The sequence below is a fragment of the Ambystoma mexicanum genome, chromosome 4q (assembly GCF_040938575.1).
Source record: "Ambystoma mexicanum isolate Mex_15411 chromosome 4q, UKY_AmexF1_1, whole genome shotgun sequence".
Lineage (NCBI taxonomy): Eukaryota > Metazoa > Chordata > Amphibia > Caudata > Ambystomatidae > Ambystoma > Ambystoma mexicanum.
In genome coordinates, this window is record NC_090928.1 from 195,102,960 (window position 1) to 195,121,950 (window position 18,991).

The 18,991-nt window shown below is 46.5% G+C and overlaps 1 protein-coding gene across 1 annotated transcript in view; it reads right to left on the bottom strand.

Moving 5' to 3' along the window:
• Positions 1-18,991, bottom strand: part of NUP43 (nucleoporin 43) — a 146,591-nt gene that overhangs the window by 19,480 nt on the left and 108,120 nt on the right. The window contains exon 6 of the mRNA XM_069607722.1: positions 9,959-10,110. Within this exon, the coding sequence (XP_069463823.1) occupies positions 9,959-10,110 (152 nt within the window). The remainder of the gene's footprint in view (positions 1-9,958; positions 10,111-18,991) is intronic.

An 18,991-nucleotide genomic window follows, 5' to 3' on the forward strand; every position in this document is an offset into this window, starting at 1 on the left:
AGGTAGAGGGAATAATCACATTTCTGAGAATTCTCCCCAACAGGAGGGGACCCGGACTCGAGAGTCATCTAGGGGTGGCGTTGTGACCACCTTCCCTTTCAAAGAGAGAGGAGAAGGAACGACATTCTTAAAGGAAGGGAACCACCATACCCCCACTCTCGCTACTGTGTAGGCCGGCCAGATGGCCCTGCCACGTGGTCGACACCATCCGTCAAAGTCTGTTCTGTCTTCGGCGGCGGTTCAGTAAACGTCGAAGAGGGGAAGATATTGTATAAATGACCAAAGATAGGATTTTTATGAACTACCATTTTTTATAGAGCTTTGCATAAAAGGCGACCAGCTAGTTGGGTGGGAAAAAACAATCTGAGGGACCTTGACGCGTGAGGATTTCTGGGTACACTACAAGTCACGGATAGTGTTACAGACAGGCCTATGCAGACGTCCCCTTTCGATCCTCAAAAGACAAGATGCAATACTCTGTGGTTACCACTAGATGTCAGACTATATGCACAGCATGTGATTCTAAGCAGATTAACAAGCATAATAAATACATATATAATACATTACTCACCGTAATTGTATTTCTGATGCTTGTATCTGCTTAGATTCACATGCTAAGCACTGGCAGACATCTAGTGGTGGCTGCAGAGTATTCCAGTTTTTGTTTTCAAAACTCGAAAAGGGACGTCGACAGGGCGTGCCAGTAATACTATCCCTAGTGTGATGTCTACTGTACCCGTGGTCCTTCACGCGTTACGGTCCCTCAGGTTTTGTTTCTGACATGAGGTAGTATGAGTACATGTGTATTAAAGCAAATATATGATCAGATAAAGCTCATATAAACATCCATGCAACTTCTCTCCAGGAAAGGAAGGGGGGGGGGGGGGCGCATGTAAATCTAAGCATCAGAAATACAATTACGGTGAGTAATGTATCCCTTCTGAGGCTTGTGGAATCTGCTTAGATCACATGCTATGCATAGATTAGGGAGTGGTGGCTGGAGAAGGTGGCGGGTTGAGAAGGTACAGCTGCAAATGGATGTTTTAGCACTGCTTGTCCCACCTGTGAATCTGCTTTAGAATGTGTGTCAATGCAGTAGTGCTGAGTAAAAGTATGGATGGAGCTCCATCATGTAGCTTTGCAAATTGTGTCCAGTGGTATGTTTGCGATAAAGGCCAAGGTAGCTCCTGTACCCCCGATGGAGTGAGCTTTGGTGTGAAAGGCAGGAGTTTTATTTGACAGAGTAGCAGAGCTGTAAGCATGTGACTATCCATCGGGACATGGCATTTTTTTTCTCTTTTTTTTTTTTTAAAACGTGGTCACCCTTCCCTGCCAGGGGCTATGGAGACAAATAGTCGCTCTGTCTTTCTTAGCAGTCTTGTCTATATAGTAAAGGGCCGCCCTCCTTACATCTAATGTATGGAGTTTTTTTCTCAGCTGAGCTTGAAGGGCTTTGTTAGAAAGCTGGTAGTTCAATGGAGTGATTGACATGGAACTTGGATATGATCTTAGGTGAAAACCTAGCATGTATTCTTTGTACCAATTTGTCTTTGTGGATAACAAAGAAATGATTTTGCACTGACAAAGCTTTTAGTTCACTGACTCTTCTTATGGATGTGATAGCCACCAGAAAAGTTGTCTTATATGCAAGGTGTTTAAGGCTGGACTTGTGCATGGGCTCAAAGGGGGGGGGGGGTCCTATGAGCTTTGCAAGTACCACATTTAGGTCCCACCCTGCAGGCACGTTTGAAATGGGAGGGTGGAGTCTTTTAACTCCCTCCATGAATGCTTTGAGAAGTGGTGTACACTGATAGAACCGCTCGGTGAACCTTGGAGTTAAATACTAGCCGACTCCAGTAAGTGGAGCATGTAATGGAGAATGTGTGATAGAGTACAAACTATCAAGTTTATTTCTTTTAACTGGCACCATATTACAAATCTTTTCCATTTGTTAAAATAAGTGTCTGGTGTTTAGTATGCGTGCCTCCTTGAGGATGTTAATACACCTCTGATGTAGTTTTAAAAGGCCAAATTCTAGGGCTTCACGAGCCAAGCTGCCAAGTTCATAGACTTAGGTTGTGTGTGGAATGTTGTCCCCCCGCCCCGTGCTGTGTAAGCATGTTGTAGGGGCACAGGAGTTTGAGTGAATCACACAATGCCAGTTTGCGCAGATGTGCAAACCAAGGTTGTCTCGCCCACATAGGAGCAACTAGGATTAGTGTCACTTGTTCCTGGTGCATTTTGATCACCACCCTGCTCAGTAGCTGAGTCAGGGGGAATAGCGTAGGCACATTTCCCTAACCAGTTCATCCAAAGGGCGTCCCCCCCCCCCCCCCCCGGACCAGTGTTGGGGAAACCTGGATGCAAAGTCAGGGCATTGCGTGTTTTAGCTTGTGGCGAACAAGTCTAAAGGGGGGGGTAACACCATAGGGAGAAGATATCGTTTAGGATATTTTTGATGAGCTGCCACTTGTGCTCTTCGGGTAGAGGATCTCTGCTTAATGAGTCTGCCAGAGAACTGAGTTTGTCTGGAACATGTTGCGATGTTAGGAACATGCCCCGCCTGAGTGCCCACTTCCAAATTATTTGTGCTAGCCTGGACAGACTTGGAGAGTGTTTGCACCCCCTCTCCCCCCTGCTTGTTTATGTTCAACATGGCTGTTGTGCGGTCCGTGAAGATTTGTACTGTCTGACCTGACAGGTGCACTTGGAAAGCTTGCAGTGCTTTGAGCACTGCTAGAAGTTCCAGAAGTTTAATGTGATTTTGGGCTGTGATCTGTGTCCGCAGGCCATGCGCTGTGGTGAAGGTAATGGGCTCCCCACCCAGTGAGTGATGAGTCTGTTGTGACTGCTTGCAATGTAGGTTTGGGTAAAGGTATTCCCCATTAGCAGGTTTTTCTTTGTCTACCAGCATAGTGCTTGAACTAGGGTTAGCAAAACAACCACTAGATCGTCCCATTGACCCCTTACCCGAGACCTCGGTTTCGCCAACCACTCTTGTAATGGACGCATGTGCAGCCGTGCGTGCGGAACCAGGTAAATGCATAATTATCATCACGAGGAAGCGCATTGCTTTGCGTATGGTGATTTGGCGACCGGCTAGATACGTAGGTATTTGCATCAGTATGTTTTGGACTCTTACGTTTGACGGAAAGACTAGACCCTCGTGTCTATGACAGCTCCTAAGAACTATTTGGTCTTGCTTGGAACGAGACTTGGTTTCTTCTTGATTGAGAATCCCAATTGGAACAGGAGACTAATTGTTCTTTGGATATTCTGCTTGAAAATTTTTTGGGATTCCCCAGTTATCACCCATTCGTCCAGATAAGGGTACACTGGGATTGAATCTCTGCGTAGATGCGCTGCCACTACCGCTAGTACCTTGATTAATAATCTTGGAGTGGAGGCTATGCAGAAGGGTAGTACCTCGAATGGGTAGTGTTGGTTCGCTATTTTGAAACACAAGAACCGTCTGTGTGCTGGGAACACTGAAATATGAAAGTATGCATCTATCATATCCAAGGTTGGCATGTAGTCCCCCTGCTTTAGCAGTGCGATAACCTCCTGTAGCATGGTCATGCAGAATTGTTGAGGCTTGTCATAGGTGTTTGAACGGGGGGCAGGTGTAGCACAGGGTGCATTGTTTATCGGCACAAGGAAGTACATTGAATACATACCCTTGTTTACCAGGACGATTTCTACAGCGTCCTTTAGAAGCAGCGCCTTCACCTTCCAACAGGATATGTTCTTCCTGTGATCCGGTGAGGTCTGTCTTTGTCTTGGCGGGTGGTTGGGTGGTGTCTAGATCATCTCTATGTAATACCTCCCCCAAATCCCCACCACGGTGGAAAGTACCCACTTGTCCGAATTGATCCCCTAGCATGCGTAGGTGAAGTGTGAAATACGGTCCCCTTCTGCAGTGGCATGGGAGGGAACCTGTAGCGGTTGGTCATTGCTTAGGAGGGCTTGAGCCTACTTCTAGACCTTCTTTAGCCCCTTTGAAAAGCCTGTTGGGAAGACTGCCCTGGTGAAGAACCCCAAGACGAACCTTTGCCACCTTGATTGTAATTTGAGGCCCGTTGGGAGTCTTGTCCTCTGAAATGGCCAGAGTTAGAGCCCTCTCTTTGCACAAGGGGTTTGTTGGTGAGCTGCCCTAGGGATTTGAGGGTGTCATATTCCTCTTTTGCGCTCTTGAGAGCATACTCCACTGCTTTGCCAAACAAACCGTTGGGTTCAATGGGCATGTTTGGAGGGTTGCCTGGGTTTCTAGTTTGAAACAGATTGCCGTAGCCATGCGTGGCATTTCATCAGTGTGCTTTCTGCAGCGATTCTCCCCGCATTGTCCGCTGCGTCCAAGTTAATTTTTGCGGATGCAGTTGGCTACTTGTTTTCCCCTCTGCAATGGTGAGTGAGCTGTGTTTTGAGGGGCTTGTGACAATTACAACTGGCTAATAGCGTTGGGTTATTAGCAATCCTTGTTTGGTAGGCTGGCGAGGAAGCTACATTACTGCCCAGGGTGTAGATTTTCTTACTCTCCTTGTCAGGAGGAGATTCGGCAGAGGCCAGAGGGGTTCCACCCTCTTTCTTGTAGTAGTAAATACTACAGGGTTGGGCTTTAACTGCCCCCTAATGAATAAGGGTTCTAAGGGGGCTGGTCTGAACATCTTCTCGATGTGCGGGTTGACTGCTTGTGTTAAGTTGGGTGTAAGCAGAGAGGGCTAGATGCATTTCTGTACAGATTGTAACGGGATAAATTGGGTTGCAGATTTTTTTTATCCCCAAGGATGTCCTCCACAAAGTCTTTGTCGACTTGGGCTTCTTGTGAGTCTATTTTGAAGTGCTCTGCAGACTTTATGAACAGGTCATTATATTGGAACTGGTTGTCTACTGCGGAGTCAGCCACCGGTGGGTTGGTGTGATCTGGGGACTGGATGATTTATAAGTCATCATAATATTGGTCCAAGTCCACCGTGTGCCCTTAGTCCTCTGGGTCTGTGTATGTGCCAGGGTCCTGGGAGCCTTGCATCGCATGGTAATAAGTGTCTTGCCCTAAGACCTGATGCGATGTGGAAGCCTGCGTGAAGTCTAGGCCACTTTTTTGGTTGCTGGCTGAGTGACTGCTGCCCCACTCTAGGGGGCTATTGCCCCGCTCTGTGGGGTTCGCTGAAGATTTGGGAGGACCTCAGGGTGGTCAAACAAAATGAAACAGGACATCATCCTCATAACTTTATCAAATTGTTCTGAGGTCCATTGTTAGGAGGTTGGCAGTGCAGGAGGAGCAGGTGTAGGTGAGGGCTCTGGGACAGGGATTTTCTTATGATGCATAGCCCCTGAAAGTGTGTGTTCTTGAGTAGTGAAATGCCTGCTTTTAGTAGTTTCGGCTTTTTCCACCTGGGGCGTCGAAGACTTATGGTTTTCGAATGCTGTGGCCTTTAAAAGGGTATCGGGAACGAGTTTTTTATTTAGCTTGCACATCTTTGAGCTCTTGGTGCTTTTTCTTCGAGGTCATTGACGCCTCTTTGAAGCCAGAGGACTTTACAGGTTTAGATGCGGAGTTGGAAAGGGACTTTACTGTCCGTTTCGTCGGCCTGTCTTGTGGTGATTGGACTGTGATGGCCCAGCGGACAGGAAAAGTTTGGACCTCCCCTTGACGCTGCATGTGGCTTACCAGTCGGCAGCGTGGCCGACTTTCGGCCGTGGTGGGATTTGGGGTGTGCTTGGTGCGATGTAACTTGGCAGTGCTTGAGCCGCTGGGTGTCGTCCCCATAGCAGAACTGCCGGCCTGCCTGTTGGCGTCAGATGCTCACACCTGGGAATCAGATGGATCCCAATTGCCCTTGGCATCACTTAAGAAGTCTATGCTCCCATATCGCTAGAGGCTCCCTCGACATCCATGGTGGCCTCAGCCTGCATGGCATGCCCAGCGTTTGGTCTTGCGGTCCTTTAGGTTTTTAGGCCTGAACAGTTTGCAAGACTTGCACTGTCCCTCAGTGTGGTCCCTGGGGAGACAAAGGTTGCACACCCAGTGCAAGTCTTTACAGGGAAACATTTAAAAAAGGGGTATTTTCCATGATGTATGGGGATGGCAGCCTGGCGAAATGTATGGGAGCTTAACTCTTAACGAGAATAGAATATGAACCTCACCCGCACTAGTCCGTGTGCAGGCCCGATGGGGCTTTGGGATTCCGTAGACAAAAGATCGTCGGGACTGGCTTCGCAGTTGACAATAGAAACTTGCCCATGAAGCCGTCGCCGAAGACCTTATGGTAAACTGATATCGAAAGGACAGAAAGAGATACTAGAATTAAAGTCTCTGTCTCTCTCTTTATGTGTGACCTTTTTAGGTCTCTCCGTAGTGTGCTTGGATGTATAGTTCCCTGTAAACCTTTGAGCTTTAGGTGTTTTCTTATAGCAGCACAGCATTTAAAATACAGTGTTGCTGGGTTGACCCCCCCCCCCCCGGGCTTCCCCTTGCTTTTTCTCTTAATGTACCTTGGATGAACTTATGATCCCAATGGTAAAGGGTATATTTTATATACGAGACCAGCACACCCCACCTTATGTGGCGGGCTGGGGAGATGCATGGTATCCCTTTCTCACTGACCTAATAACAGTTTTGTTACAATGGCAAGCTAACTTATGGCTGGTGGCAGTGGTGATAACTTGATCATTGTTTTGTTAATATTACTCGCAGACTGTCAAATCAGCCGCAGTAATGCACAGGGGGGTCACCATTCCGCTAGAACGGTGGCTTCCTGCTTTTTTTTCACCACTTGTAGTGTGCTTGTTTCTTGGGTATTCCTCCGATGTCCTAGGTGTGGGAGGTCCTGGTTGAAGTTTTGTCTTTGGCAGGAACCCTGTGCGTTTCCCGCTACAGAGTGTGAAAGCAGGATCAAGGGAGGAGCCCAAAACTCTGCAGCCCTTTGTCTTCCAGTGGGCCTGAAAGGAGCCAATTCTTAATGGGGAGCTGGCTGTCCAGATTGGTCAGCCAGCCGCCCCTTTCTGTAAACTGCAGGGAGAGTTTGCACAAGTGTCCGATTCTGGAAGCTGAAAACAAGTCAACCACTGGAGCGGAATCCGAAGCGGAAGATTAAGAAAAGACAGCTGTAACCGATGCTGTAGAGCCTGCTGTGCACCCTGAGCTGTTTTAACCCTTCCTTTCAAGTGACGTGGGGGGTTCCAAAGATGACCCCTACCCAGAGGCTGGTGAGAATCACTGGCCTTGAGAAGACCAGCAAAACAAGACATTTCTCGACGTGCTGCGACTTGCTGGGCTGCAAACCACCAATACCAGGGGACCTCGAACCAGTGTGCTGTGCATCATCTTCCAAGGTCTGATTCCTGCTGAAACTTTGGTGGGCTCCTGGTGGACCTCCAGCGACACAATTCAAATTCCTGAAGTCCCCTCAATAGAGTGTTGGACCCAAGAGTGAAGAGATTCCAACTGGCAATGTTCGTTCATCCGTTTCCTGTAAAATCCAAATCCACAGAGCCGTGACCAATTTGGAAGAATCCTTTGCTGGAAGTCTCTGTCGACTACTGCTGCAAGTTCCCATCCAGTGTCTGTTTCTTTCATCACCAGACCAAGAATCCAGGGGCTGGGTCCCGCTGCTGCATCAGGAAGACGTCCGCCCAAAAGCTAGTCTTTGCTGAGGTACGGTGATGGCTTGGGTAATACTCATACATTAAGTCTTGTGCCGATCCTGTGTGGGTGATTTGTGTGAGAGTTTGCCCATACTGTTCGCCCAGGCCTAATGTTGGAACGCATCTATGCAGCCTTCCACTAAGTCCCTAAATACTTTCTACTAACTGTGAAATCTGTACTTACTGAACGAGTTATCCTCTGGAACTCTTTTCCTGCATCCGAGCCTTATCCTAGAACACCAGGTCCCTCTTCTGCCTCCAATATCACTCATGCCCTGGAATAGGCAATAGTAACATTGGTTTAACTCTTCATGTAATAGAAATAGTGAGAGTTTATGACCAGTAGGTTTGTACTAATCTCGAATAGCTGCTGCTCTTGTAAAACCAACATTTGGCTATGCGTACATTGAATTACATAATGTAATTCTAGAACAGTCGTAATGAGTTATTACTTATCCACGAGTAGCTTACATCCCTTCTGAAAAAGTATAAAATAATGTACTTAGCTTTGAACTGTGTTATGAAAAGTATTCTGGTGTAACTGTATCCATTCCTAATAGATGAATAAGTTAGATATGTTGCAAGGTGTATACTTCTAACAGGTTGGTATAACTAGGTGATTCTTGAAAATGAATAATCCTGTAGGTTATGACCAATAGGGTCTGCTGCCATTGAATTACTTACTGCATGTTAAGTCCAACTAATTTGGTTTTACTCCCCTTGAATAGCCGATTGCCATTCTAAATGTGTTACATTAGGTTTGACTGACCTTGAACTGCATATTACTTTTCTGAATACGTTTTTACTTTGGTTTGCATACCATAAGCAGTGTTGGTTTTTAGAGTTGTGTTTATGATTTATGAAATAGTACTTACCTTTCCAAAGATGCATCTTTGCCTACATGTATATAAAATAAATGAAGTAAATCAGTGTTTATTTGGACCATATATATGCTACAATTTCTTTACCCATCTACAGCTCTCTCTCCTTCCTAAGATTAGCCTGGTTGCTCCGTCAATGCTACCATGTATCGCAGGTAGTGCAGCCTTATACTAAGAGTTTGAGATTCTGTATTGCCTCGGGTATAGTTTTATGAAGTCTGGGTAGGACTTTAGAGAACTGTCCTAATTGCTTCCAATGGTGCAAATCCAAACCCTGCTGCGTACAAATTTGGTAATTTCACTACCAATGCTAACAGTAACAAGCACTTACAAAGCCAACAGTTTGGGTATTTGAGTAGGCATGGGATCAACATTTTCCAGACAACCATAATGTTAATACCTGACCGTAAAATGGCAATAGCTGTCAAATGGTCTTTGTGCCTAGCAAATACTTATCTAATGCACTATACATTAGTTAAAAACAAGCATTGGAAAGGTCAACGGTTTTAACAGGAGTTCAGTGAAAGTCCAGTTGCTAAAAGAACACTTGTTCGACATTTTCAGCACATCACAAGCTGATTCATAGCTGCAATTAAGCCATTAGCTTTAAGAAAGATGCTCAAAAAGCACAGAGCTAGCTCAAAGAGATCCCAGGCGGATGTGGTTTTAGCAGGTGTGAATGGTCATGTGATCATGACGGGTAGACACTGGATGGGTAATAACCCAGTGCTGCATGTCCCTCCTCACATCACACTACCAGCACTTCCTGAACGATACCTTCAGCTTATAGGTGGCTTTTGCAGCACTACCTAAAAGCCAAAACTAAAAAAAGAGGGGTCATTGGCCTGGTGAGACAAGTAATGAACATACAAGGTTCTCAAACAACGTGGTCAGAAGTCCAAACTACAGTGGTTTGGCTTGCAGGGTGGACCTGGCATTTCAGCACATCCCAGCCAGTCTGCAAGCAAGTGAATCCTTCTGGCAAAGGGCAGGAAATGCTGGGCAATGGCAACTGCAAATTGCATGCAGCATTAGCATTATGTAAATCAGCAATGAAGCTCCAAGTGGGTACACTGGAAGTCAGCCATGATGGGGCATCTGGACATGGTGGAGGCTACAATTAATCTGCTCAAGGGGCACATGGTCATTTGGAACTGGGAATGATGTAAACTGGAAGTGTGCTAGCTAGATTAAAATTAACATGCAACAGAACAGAATATGTATTCATCAAAATATTTAGTGCCTTACAGTGTCATTGTTGGTTTGTTTTATTATTTGTAATGCGTGGTCATACCCTCGGGTACCAGTGGCTTTTTTTAAGCATGTTGTGAGGGGAGGTGTATAGAGTCAGAAGCAAAAAAAGAGCTCAACAACTGGAATTATCTGAAAGATTACAAAACCATTTACAGAAAAACAAGTTTAAAAGCACTTACTTTCAGCATCATGGGCCTTGAGTAAGGATAAGGGCATACCACCCTGTCTTAAATCCCAAATGCTTAGCATACCATCCTGGCCACCTGTGGTTACAAGGTGCTGCTGATTTGGGTGTCTATCAATACAATGGAGTGGCACCCTCTCACCGGACCTTGTTGGGGAGGACGCAAAGTGGATTAGACATAACATGAGATACACGCATTGAAGGCCCAACATTCAAAGGGACAGCATCAGCAAAAACATTTAATTTGAACATGGCATGTACCTGCAATGCTTAAACTGTGTTGAGAGGGCACAGGGAACCAGACAGAGCGCGCACAGTAGTAATTATAAAACAGGATCCCAATTGCCAACACAAAGTCACTATTTCTAGACTGTTAGTACATAATATTGCGAAAATATAAACATACCCTTCACAGACAACTTGAGGCAGGAAAAAACAATTCTAACAGCCATAGGAGACCAAAAAGGTGAGTTGTAAGGTTTGAATGCTACAATTGTCAAATTTTGATCTCATACATTGTTGCTTTTAACTTTCATTCAGGCTTCTTTTATATAATATTTTGTAATGTTCTACATTATTTCATTGTAAAAGGTTTATAAATCAGATTTTTTTTAATTTTTTTTTTAAACAAAGAAATGCACTTTAGACTGATGGCAACAAACAAAGAAAACCTGTTACATTGTAATCTGGCATTCACACTACCAGAAGTGGTATGCATGACTTTAAAAACGTTAGCTTGCAACTGTGATTTTATTGGTATTTTTAGACTTTGGCCTAAAATACATTAGGCTCAAACTGGATACAGTAAAAGATGTCCATTGTTAGTTTAGGAGAGTTTCAAGTGAGTAAAATTTACCCCATAGAAATCGGCTGGAGTAGTCTAGTGTGCATGTCTGGAGAAAAGTGGGCAAGTCATAGTGCTACCACGCAAGTCAGGATCCATCAGCAAACTCCTCCAGGGAAACTAGAGAAGACCCAGAAGAGCAGCTCCAGAGGCAGGTGCAAGAACCGGCAGCCCCGGAAGATGCAACACAGCAGGATGACCTCCAATGGAAGTCAAGGGGAAATGTGGTTGAGACCCTGCCTGCAAGAAGTCTTGACCACACTGACCCTTGAAGGTAAGTATTGTGAATAACCATCCCATCCCAGGGCCCAGAGGTAAGCAAGCATGACAGTTGCAGGAAGGCGAACAACCCAATAAGTACAATGTTTCTTTTCAGGTGCAGTTTAAAGGACCTGAACAGGTAGGTACTTGAACCTCAGACCAAGAAAGATCCAAGCGGCAGAAAAAGAAGCACACAACTGCCATTGCTCGAAGTAGGGCCCTAAAGCCAGGAGCAAAGATAGAGGAACCTAGCAAAGCAGCTTCTGGCAGCTCGATGAGCAATAAGTCCCACATAAAGACTTGGTGGGGACGGCTCAGGATAGTCCTGAAAGACAGATGAGTAAGGGTTTTGGGGTCTCATACTTACAGGTTACAGCAGTGACCAACACAAGGCAAGACAACCACTGAGGTAAAGCAGGAAGTTGGCAGTAAAACAGCAGAGAGACTGTCCCGGCATGAAAGGCATGGCACAGCCAATGAAGGGAGCCAGCAGGATGACAGGAGGCCCAGATGTACATTCAGCAGCCAAAAATGCTAAGCGGAGCTACGCCCTCAACACCAGACCCAGCTAGTGTGGCTAGATCTGGTCCCTAAAAATAGCAGACATCCTCCAGCAGGTAAGTGACTTTCACAACAATCCAAACAGAAATGGGTGTAGGTTCAGGGATGATATATATGGGATACATCCCTCACCGTAATCTTATTTCTGATGCTTGTATCTGCTTAGATTCACATGCTGTGCATATAGTCTGACATCTAGTGGTAATGTGGAGTATTGCATCTTTCTTTCGAAGATCAAAAGGGGACGTTGACATGGGCGTGACTAATACTATCCCTAACGTGACGTGTAGTGCATCCAAAATAGCCCCACACACCTGTATTACTCTTCCCTACGTGCCGAGTACCGACCGTCGCATGCCTTGTTATGCACTGCAATTACTATTACTGCTGTAACATTGCCCATTAATCTGCATTATGTTGATATCAACCACTACCTTGTATGCCTACATGATTACCTACGTTTGAAAGATTTGTCTGCAGAACTCAAGTGCCATTGTGAACTCCTCTAGCCTTGCTACTGTTCTAGTCACGTCCACAGTACCTTGTCCTGATTTATTTTGCCTCGCCTCCTGGCAAATGTTACATATCACTCTGCTGACTATCACTTGTTTGCCCTACTAGCTTGACCTTGATGTAGACACACCGCATCACTGCGCACTCAACCACTCTGATTGGCACGGTGCTATCTGGTACCTTAGATCTAGCCTAGTAACCGGCTTTGCCTACCTGCTCGCTCTATTGATAAGTTTAACAGTCATTGTTTTATGATGTGCTAATACGTTAAAACAGATTTGCCTTGCTTGATAACACTCTGATGAGTTAGTACAGAACTGTCTCTGCTTACTGATACTTTGAAGCGCTAGAACTAAACTACCCCGATTGCTGTTGTCCTACGCACTTGGACTGAACTGTTTTGCTTGACCCTGCTCTGTTGCGTCAATGTGGAACTGTCTGTTTTTGGATGATTTGAATTGATAGAACTGAACCAAATACCTGCCTTGCTTTCACTCTATGGAGGACCTTCTGTCGGCACTTGTTAGTGAAGCCCAATCTACCTGCTCGCCTCTATACTGAACCCACACAACCCTACCACTCCTCCAACCTCTACCGACATTTACAATGCATATCCCAGATATCTGCTCAGCCCTTTAAGAGTAATTCTCCACCTCATCTACTCCACTAGTCAGTTCGGCCCAATCCTCACCTCTGCCTCCAACATGTCCACCCTCTATAGCGCCCCCCCACTAGAAACCTCACTACGTGCCTGGTTACCTAAAATATTCGAACCCCGTGCCAGGGACTCCACCCCCCCCCCACACTAAACCTAGCAATTGGGCCACACTGGAGCACATAGGCACACCCACCATGCCACCCACACACAACCCATCAACACCTATGCCAAGCTCAATCCTGACAATCTGGCCACTGTGTTAACCCCTACTAAGACCACCATCCCCCTCATTAGAGGTGCCCTAATGGGAGCCCATGCTACAGACATAGCAGACCTTATACTATTTGAAAAACTGGACTTCTTAGCCATTACCGAGTCCTGGCTCCATGCAGCCGCAGGCCCAGCCTTCACGTTAGCCATCCCGGAAGATTACACTATCCTCAGAGCTGACAGAACTGAATCTAGAGGCAGAGGCCTTGCCATTATTGCCAAGACTCACCTCAACATGAGAATTACACCCTCAGATAACTCCAACTCCTGCAAATCAATAATAACCAAACTGCCCACCGTCAACTCTCAAACCCTTAATTATCCGCCTCCTATACAGACCCCCCCCCCTGCCAGGCCCCTAGGCTCATTTGAGGAGGACCCAACAACTATCCTCACAAATAACCTACAAAATACAACTCGGAGCCTAATTCGAGGCGATATTAACCTAGGTTTTATAGGCCCTAAAGAACCCCAAGCTCCACTTATTACCAACACCTTATCTGAATTAGGATTTGTCCAAAGAGTGACCCTTCCCACCCACAACAAAGGGAGGACCCTTGACTGGGTGGCGGACTAGAATTGTTTCGCCTCCATTACAGCAATCTCTCCCCAGACATGGTCCGACCACCATCTCCTCTCCTTCTCCCTGAAGGCCTCAACCCCCGACCATCATCAATAACTCACTAGCCCCAGCTATCCCATGAGAAATAAGAAAAACATTACAGCTGAAAAACTCATCCCCCCTTATTATCCAGACACTGAATTCACTTACTGAATCCTCCAATCCCCACACCCTTGTAGATGAATACAACAAACTCATGACAGCAGCACTGGATTGCATAGCTCTGCTGAAACGTAGAAAAAGCAAGTCTAAAAGACATCAGAACACATGGTTCTCCCCTGAAATCTTTCAGACTCGAAAAACGCAAAAGCAAACAGGCATGGAGACAATCTCCCTCGGAAAATAACCAGACTAACCTTAACAAAATAACCGCCCTCTACAAAAAAGAAATCATACTAGCAAAGCAAGAGACCGATTATAACTTAAGAATATCGCACACTTACTCCAGTATAAAAGAACTACTTTACCATGCTCAAAGAGCTGGAAACACCCATCCTAGTCCCATATACATGTGTGAAAGATAAACAATGGTGCACTAGCATCCAAAATGCCCTGTACAATAAAGTGACAGGCCTACAAGTCAAAATCAATAAGAAAGAATCCTTACTCTGCACTGCCTGTGCAGCCAACACCCCCTCCTTCCCAAAAACGTACACCCAAACCCTCCCCCCGCTTCAGTTTCTCCAAAGTATCAACACTAGAGGTTGAAAAAAATGATCCTCACCCTAAAACCTTCGAACTGCCAGGGTGACCCCTGCCCCGCACAAATCAAAGATGCTGCCAGAGACCTCTCACCTTTCATCACCAAGCTCATTAAATCATCCTTCTGCTCGGGCACCATCCTCAGCAACCTCAGGTCTTGGGTTCTCCCCCTACTCAAAAAACCTTCCTTAGACCCTTCAATACCCAGGAACTACAGACCAATCACGACCATCCCCTTCCTGCTTAAAATACTAGATAAGACAGCCTATCTTCAAATACAACAATCCTTTAAAAAAAAAAAACCTCCTGGGAATCCGGCAGTTGGGCTTCAGACCACAACACAGGATTGAGACAGCCCTCATTGACCTCAAGGCACACATTGATACTCCCAGAGACAACGGGAAGATGGCCCTACTACTTCTACTTGACCTTTCAGCTGCATTTGATTTGGTAGACCACAAAATACTCCAACCACCTCGACAGCCCACTTCTCGCAAGAGGCTATCGGCTGGATTCAATCATTCCTCAACAACAGGTCCATGTGTGTCTTTTCTACCATAGCTTCCGCTGACCCTATCCCCATCACCTGTGGGGTCCCCCAGGGCTCATGCGTCTCCCCCACTCTGTACAATGTGTTCACAAAGCCCCTTTTCGATGATCTTGATGGTCTCGGTATTACCTACATCAATTATGCTGATACCCAGATCCTCATCCCGCTGACGGGAGATTACAACAAGGATTTGGCCTTGGTAAACAAAGCGTACCTCATCATCCAGGCATGGATGGCCTCTCGTAGTCTATGCCTGAATGATGACAAGACAGAGCTCATTATCTTGCGCACCACCCTCAACTTAAACTTGATTACAAATACTCTAGCTTCATCATAGACTGTAACCCGATTAATGTAGCCAAGGAAGTTAAAATGCTAGGATTTTACATTGACGCCACCCTTTCCTTCCACAAACAAGTCCGTTCAATGGCCTCTTCCGGAGCCTACACCTGTAAATTAATTAGAGCAGTCAAACCCTTCCTCTTGACCCACAGTTGCCTCACTCTAGCCAGAGCCCCCATCCTATCTAAACTGGATTATTGTAATACCTTATATGTTGGAGTCAACAAATATATTACAAACAAAATCCAAATCTTGCAAAATAATGCTCTCAGAGCAGCCCCGAGCATCTCAAAAAAAAAAATAATATCTCCAACACCAGGAGAGCCAATAACTGGCTCACTACTACTGACAAAATCATGCTGAAGGTAGCCGCACTTCCACATAAATGCCTCAATAATGCAGCCCCACGCTACCTTGTAGACAGAAGAGGTACACCCCCAACCGATCGACCAGAACAGCAACCTCCAACCTCCTCTCGGTGCCCAGATTTAAACAATCCAAAAGTGGAAGGAATAGCTTCCAGGTGAAAGCGACCCAACATTGGAACTCCCTGCCTCCCACCTTAATGACAGCCCAAACCTACCCTCATTTCAGGCGCAATTATATCCACTGGATAAAGGAAAATGACTGGTAACCTCACGATCCATGCCTTCTTATGTATATTTTATAAATGGTTGTTAATGCACCCGCCTTGTACTTTTACCTGTATTACCTTTGTATATACTTTTGTACAGCAATGTAACCAAGCTGAGAATATTCGTGTTGCTCATGCGCCCCGATACCCTTTGGTCTGGCGTGCATTACAAATTAATAAAACAAACAAAAATCCCTCACGTGTCGAGATCTCTCTGATTGTGCTTTTTTCTGCTGTGAGGGAGCCTTTTAGTCAGTGTAAGTGGAGTACAGAAGAGAGAAGGGGTCTATGTTCCTTCTACTCTGTTAGGAAAGATTTCCATTTCACGTGTAATTTTCCCTCCAGTTGTGTACCCTCCCCAACTTTTTGCTTGGTTTAAACACCATAGTCTGACTTTGCCAGAGGATCACAGCCTTCTGCTGCACTCCCCTCGGCTTTTCGCTCAATTTTTTATGAGGAAACTGGCAGGCCCTTAAAGACAGTCAGTAATGGGAGACTGTTTCCCTTAGTCCTCATTTAAGTTGCAACTTTTCTGAAACATGTTGCAAGAGCACAATGTACCTTACAGTACAGTGCACTTGGGTCTTCCTGTCATTTCTAAAGGCCATAGATACTCCAAGGATTTTTTTTTTTGGAGAAGTGCAGATGTGCCTTGGACAGGGCTCGTGGCAGTTTTTCATGTATTTGTAACCCTTTCCTGCCAGGTAAACTGCGGTTACCGCGTTTGGCACGAATAGGTGGCCTGGCTCCAAAATGGCCATGCCACAAGGTTCTTTGGCCGTTTCTTTGGCCTGTCCTTTGGCCATCGTGCCCCTCCACCTTCCCCAGGTCGAGTCGACCCGGTTCAGTCCTTATTTGGGCATGCATTCTCCTGCGAAACACCAAGCTTTTGTGGGTTTCTGCATCCCTTGTGTGTGCTTACAGGATGTGGGCTGGACTGTCTGGTTGCAATACACATCTTGGGAATCTGGAGTGCTGTGAATGCCTGGGACGACCGTGGTCCACGAATGGTCGAGGTATGGTATGCCTGTATGTGAGAATATCTCCCATTGGGTCCGCTTAGTTTAGGCACAAAGGAGATTTTGGATAAGAGAAGGCTCCAAACACCCATAACATGTCGATCTCTGGAGTTCTCACTGAACGAAGGATAGGATCCAAGTATCCTGAAACTAAGAAGCCGAGTCGAGGAACCGCTGGTGACCTGCTGGAAGGTTTGGCACCCTGAGCCTGTTGTCGTCCCGCTGAACCTTTCTGCATCTGGTCGTCTTAGAAGGAATGCAAAGACGCTTCAACCCATTAGAATTGTGGGACCAACTATCCCCGACAGCTTCATCAAACCCTGCAAGTAAGCCTTCTTAGAAGTGTCCCTGGGCCAACCAGTGGGCTGACCAGCTTGCGCAGGACCTTTGCACTGAAACCACCGCCGTTTCAAGGAGGCCCTCAAAACTTGGTACATAGCAAGCTCGCTGTTCACAGCACTCACACACCGAATTTCGTACAATTGGCTTTCCCAGGTCTGGAGTAAAGAGTGCCCGAACCAGAGTACACGTAGTTACCGTATCGCCCAGCCATGGTGATGGACTTTGCAAACTCTGCGCACTGAAGCCTGCTACAGCGGAACTGGCCTGATCCACACCAGGAGCAGAGAAATCGCCAATGTCCCGTTTGGGAATTAACGCTGTAACTTCGTTGCTGAAAGCCGCAGAGCCGCGAGATTGCCGCATTTGAACCAGAACCGAAGTGGACTTGACTGCCAAAGTTTGGTCCGGAGGGTGCCGGGGTTCGGTGAGTAATTGCAACCCTTACTGGTGGCCCCTAGCGCATCCATCAATTTTTACGCATGAGTGGCCCCTGAGGGCCCCTCTTTTCCACTGCTAGTGCGAACTAGCAAACTATTCCAAAGTCACAGAACGTGCTCTGCCCTCAAGGGGAGACCCTCCACGAATAGTGTGAATCTATTCTGCATCACGTCACCTACCTGAGCTGCTACAGGCCCTAAAAAAGACCGTTTCGCCCATCTACATTGCCACATGCGCCAGCATCGCAAGTACATTTGAGCACTAGTCCCCCCCTCATTTTAGGGCTTGGACTGCCTTTCAGTTAGGATTGCGTTTGATTTAGAACTGCCTAAAGACTATTTGCACTACCTGCTTGCTCCCCTTTTTAGGTTGTGGACCCATTTCGTGCATGAACCCTTTTAGGCGGTTGGAGCGGTTCTGATAGTACTTGGAGGCGTAATCTGGGCATTGTGCGTTCTCCATTGGGCATTGAGCGAACATTCTCGGCAGAGACTTCCCACTACCTGCAGAGTATGAGGGGCGATTAAAGGAGGACATTTTTCTCAAAGTCTTTGCAGACCGGGGCTTCCCAGAGATCGAATTGTTCGCAACTCTGGCGAACGCACAATGCCCAGATTGAGTTCCCCCTGGAAGCCCATTTCCCCATGTTCTGTGACAGTTTGTACAGCCCTGGAGAGTGAGTGCCCCCTTGTTTGAGTAATACATGGCCGTAGTTCTTTCCATGAGGACTGGAACTGTCTTCCCCTGGAGGTGTGGTTGGAATGCCTTCAGGGCCTTGAACACTGCTAGCAGTTCCCATACGTTTATGTGGTTGGGTGCTACCACAGGGGACCACACGCTGTGTGCCGTCTGATGAAGTAGGTAAGGGCCCCCCCCCCCCACCCCCCCGTCAGCCCTGTCAGAGATGCATCTGTGGTGAGAGTGGCTTCTACTGTGGGGGGGGCGTGAAGGTTTTCCCTTGCAGGAGGTTCTCCCTTGACCAACACTTTAGAGACTGAATGAGGGCTGCCAAGACAACCACTAGATAGTCCCATTGTCTGCTGGTCTGACTCCATAGGCTAAAGAGCCACTCTTGCATAGGGCGCATGCGCAGACGTGCATGTGGAACTAGGTAGATACAGGAGGCCATCATCTCTAACAGTTGCATGGCCTTGCATACGGTCACTTCGTGATTGGCTCCATAGTGTAGGATCTGGAACAGCATGTTTTGAGCACTCTTGGAGGGAAAGACGAGGCTGTCTTTTGTCCAAATTAGAGCCCCAAGAAACTGAC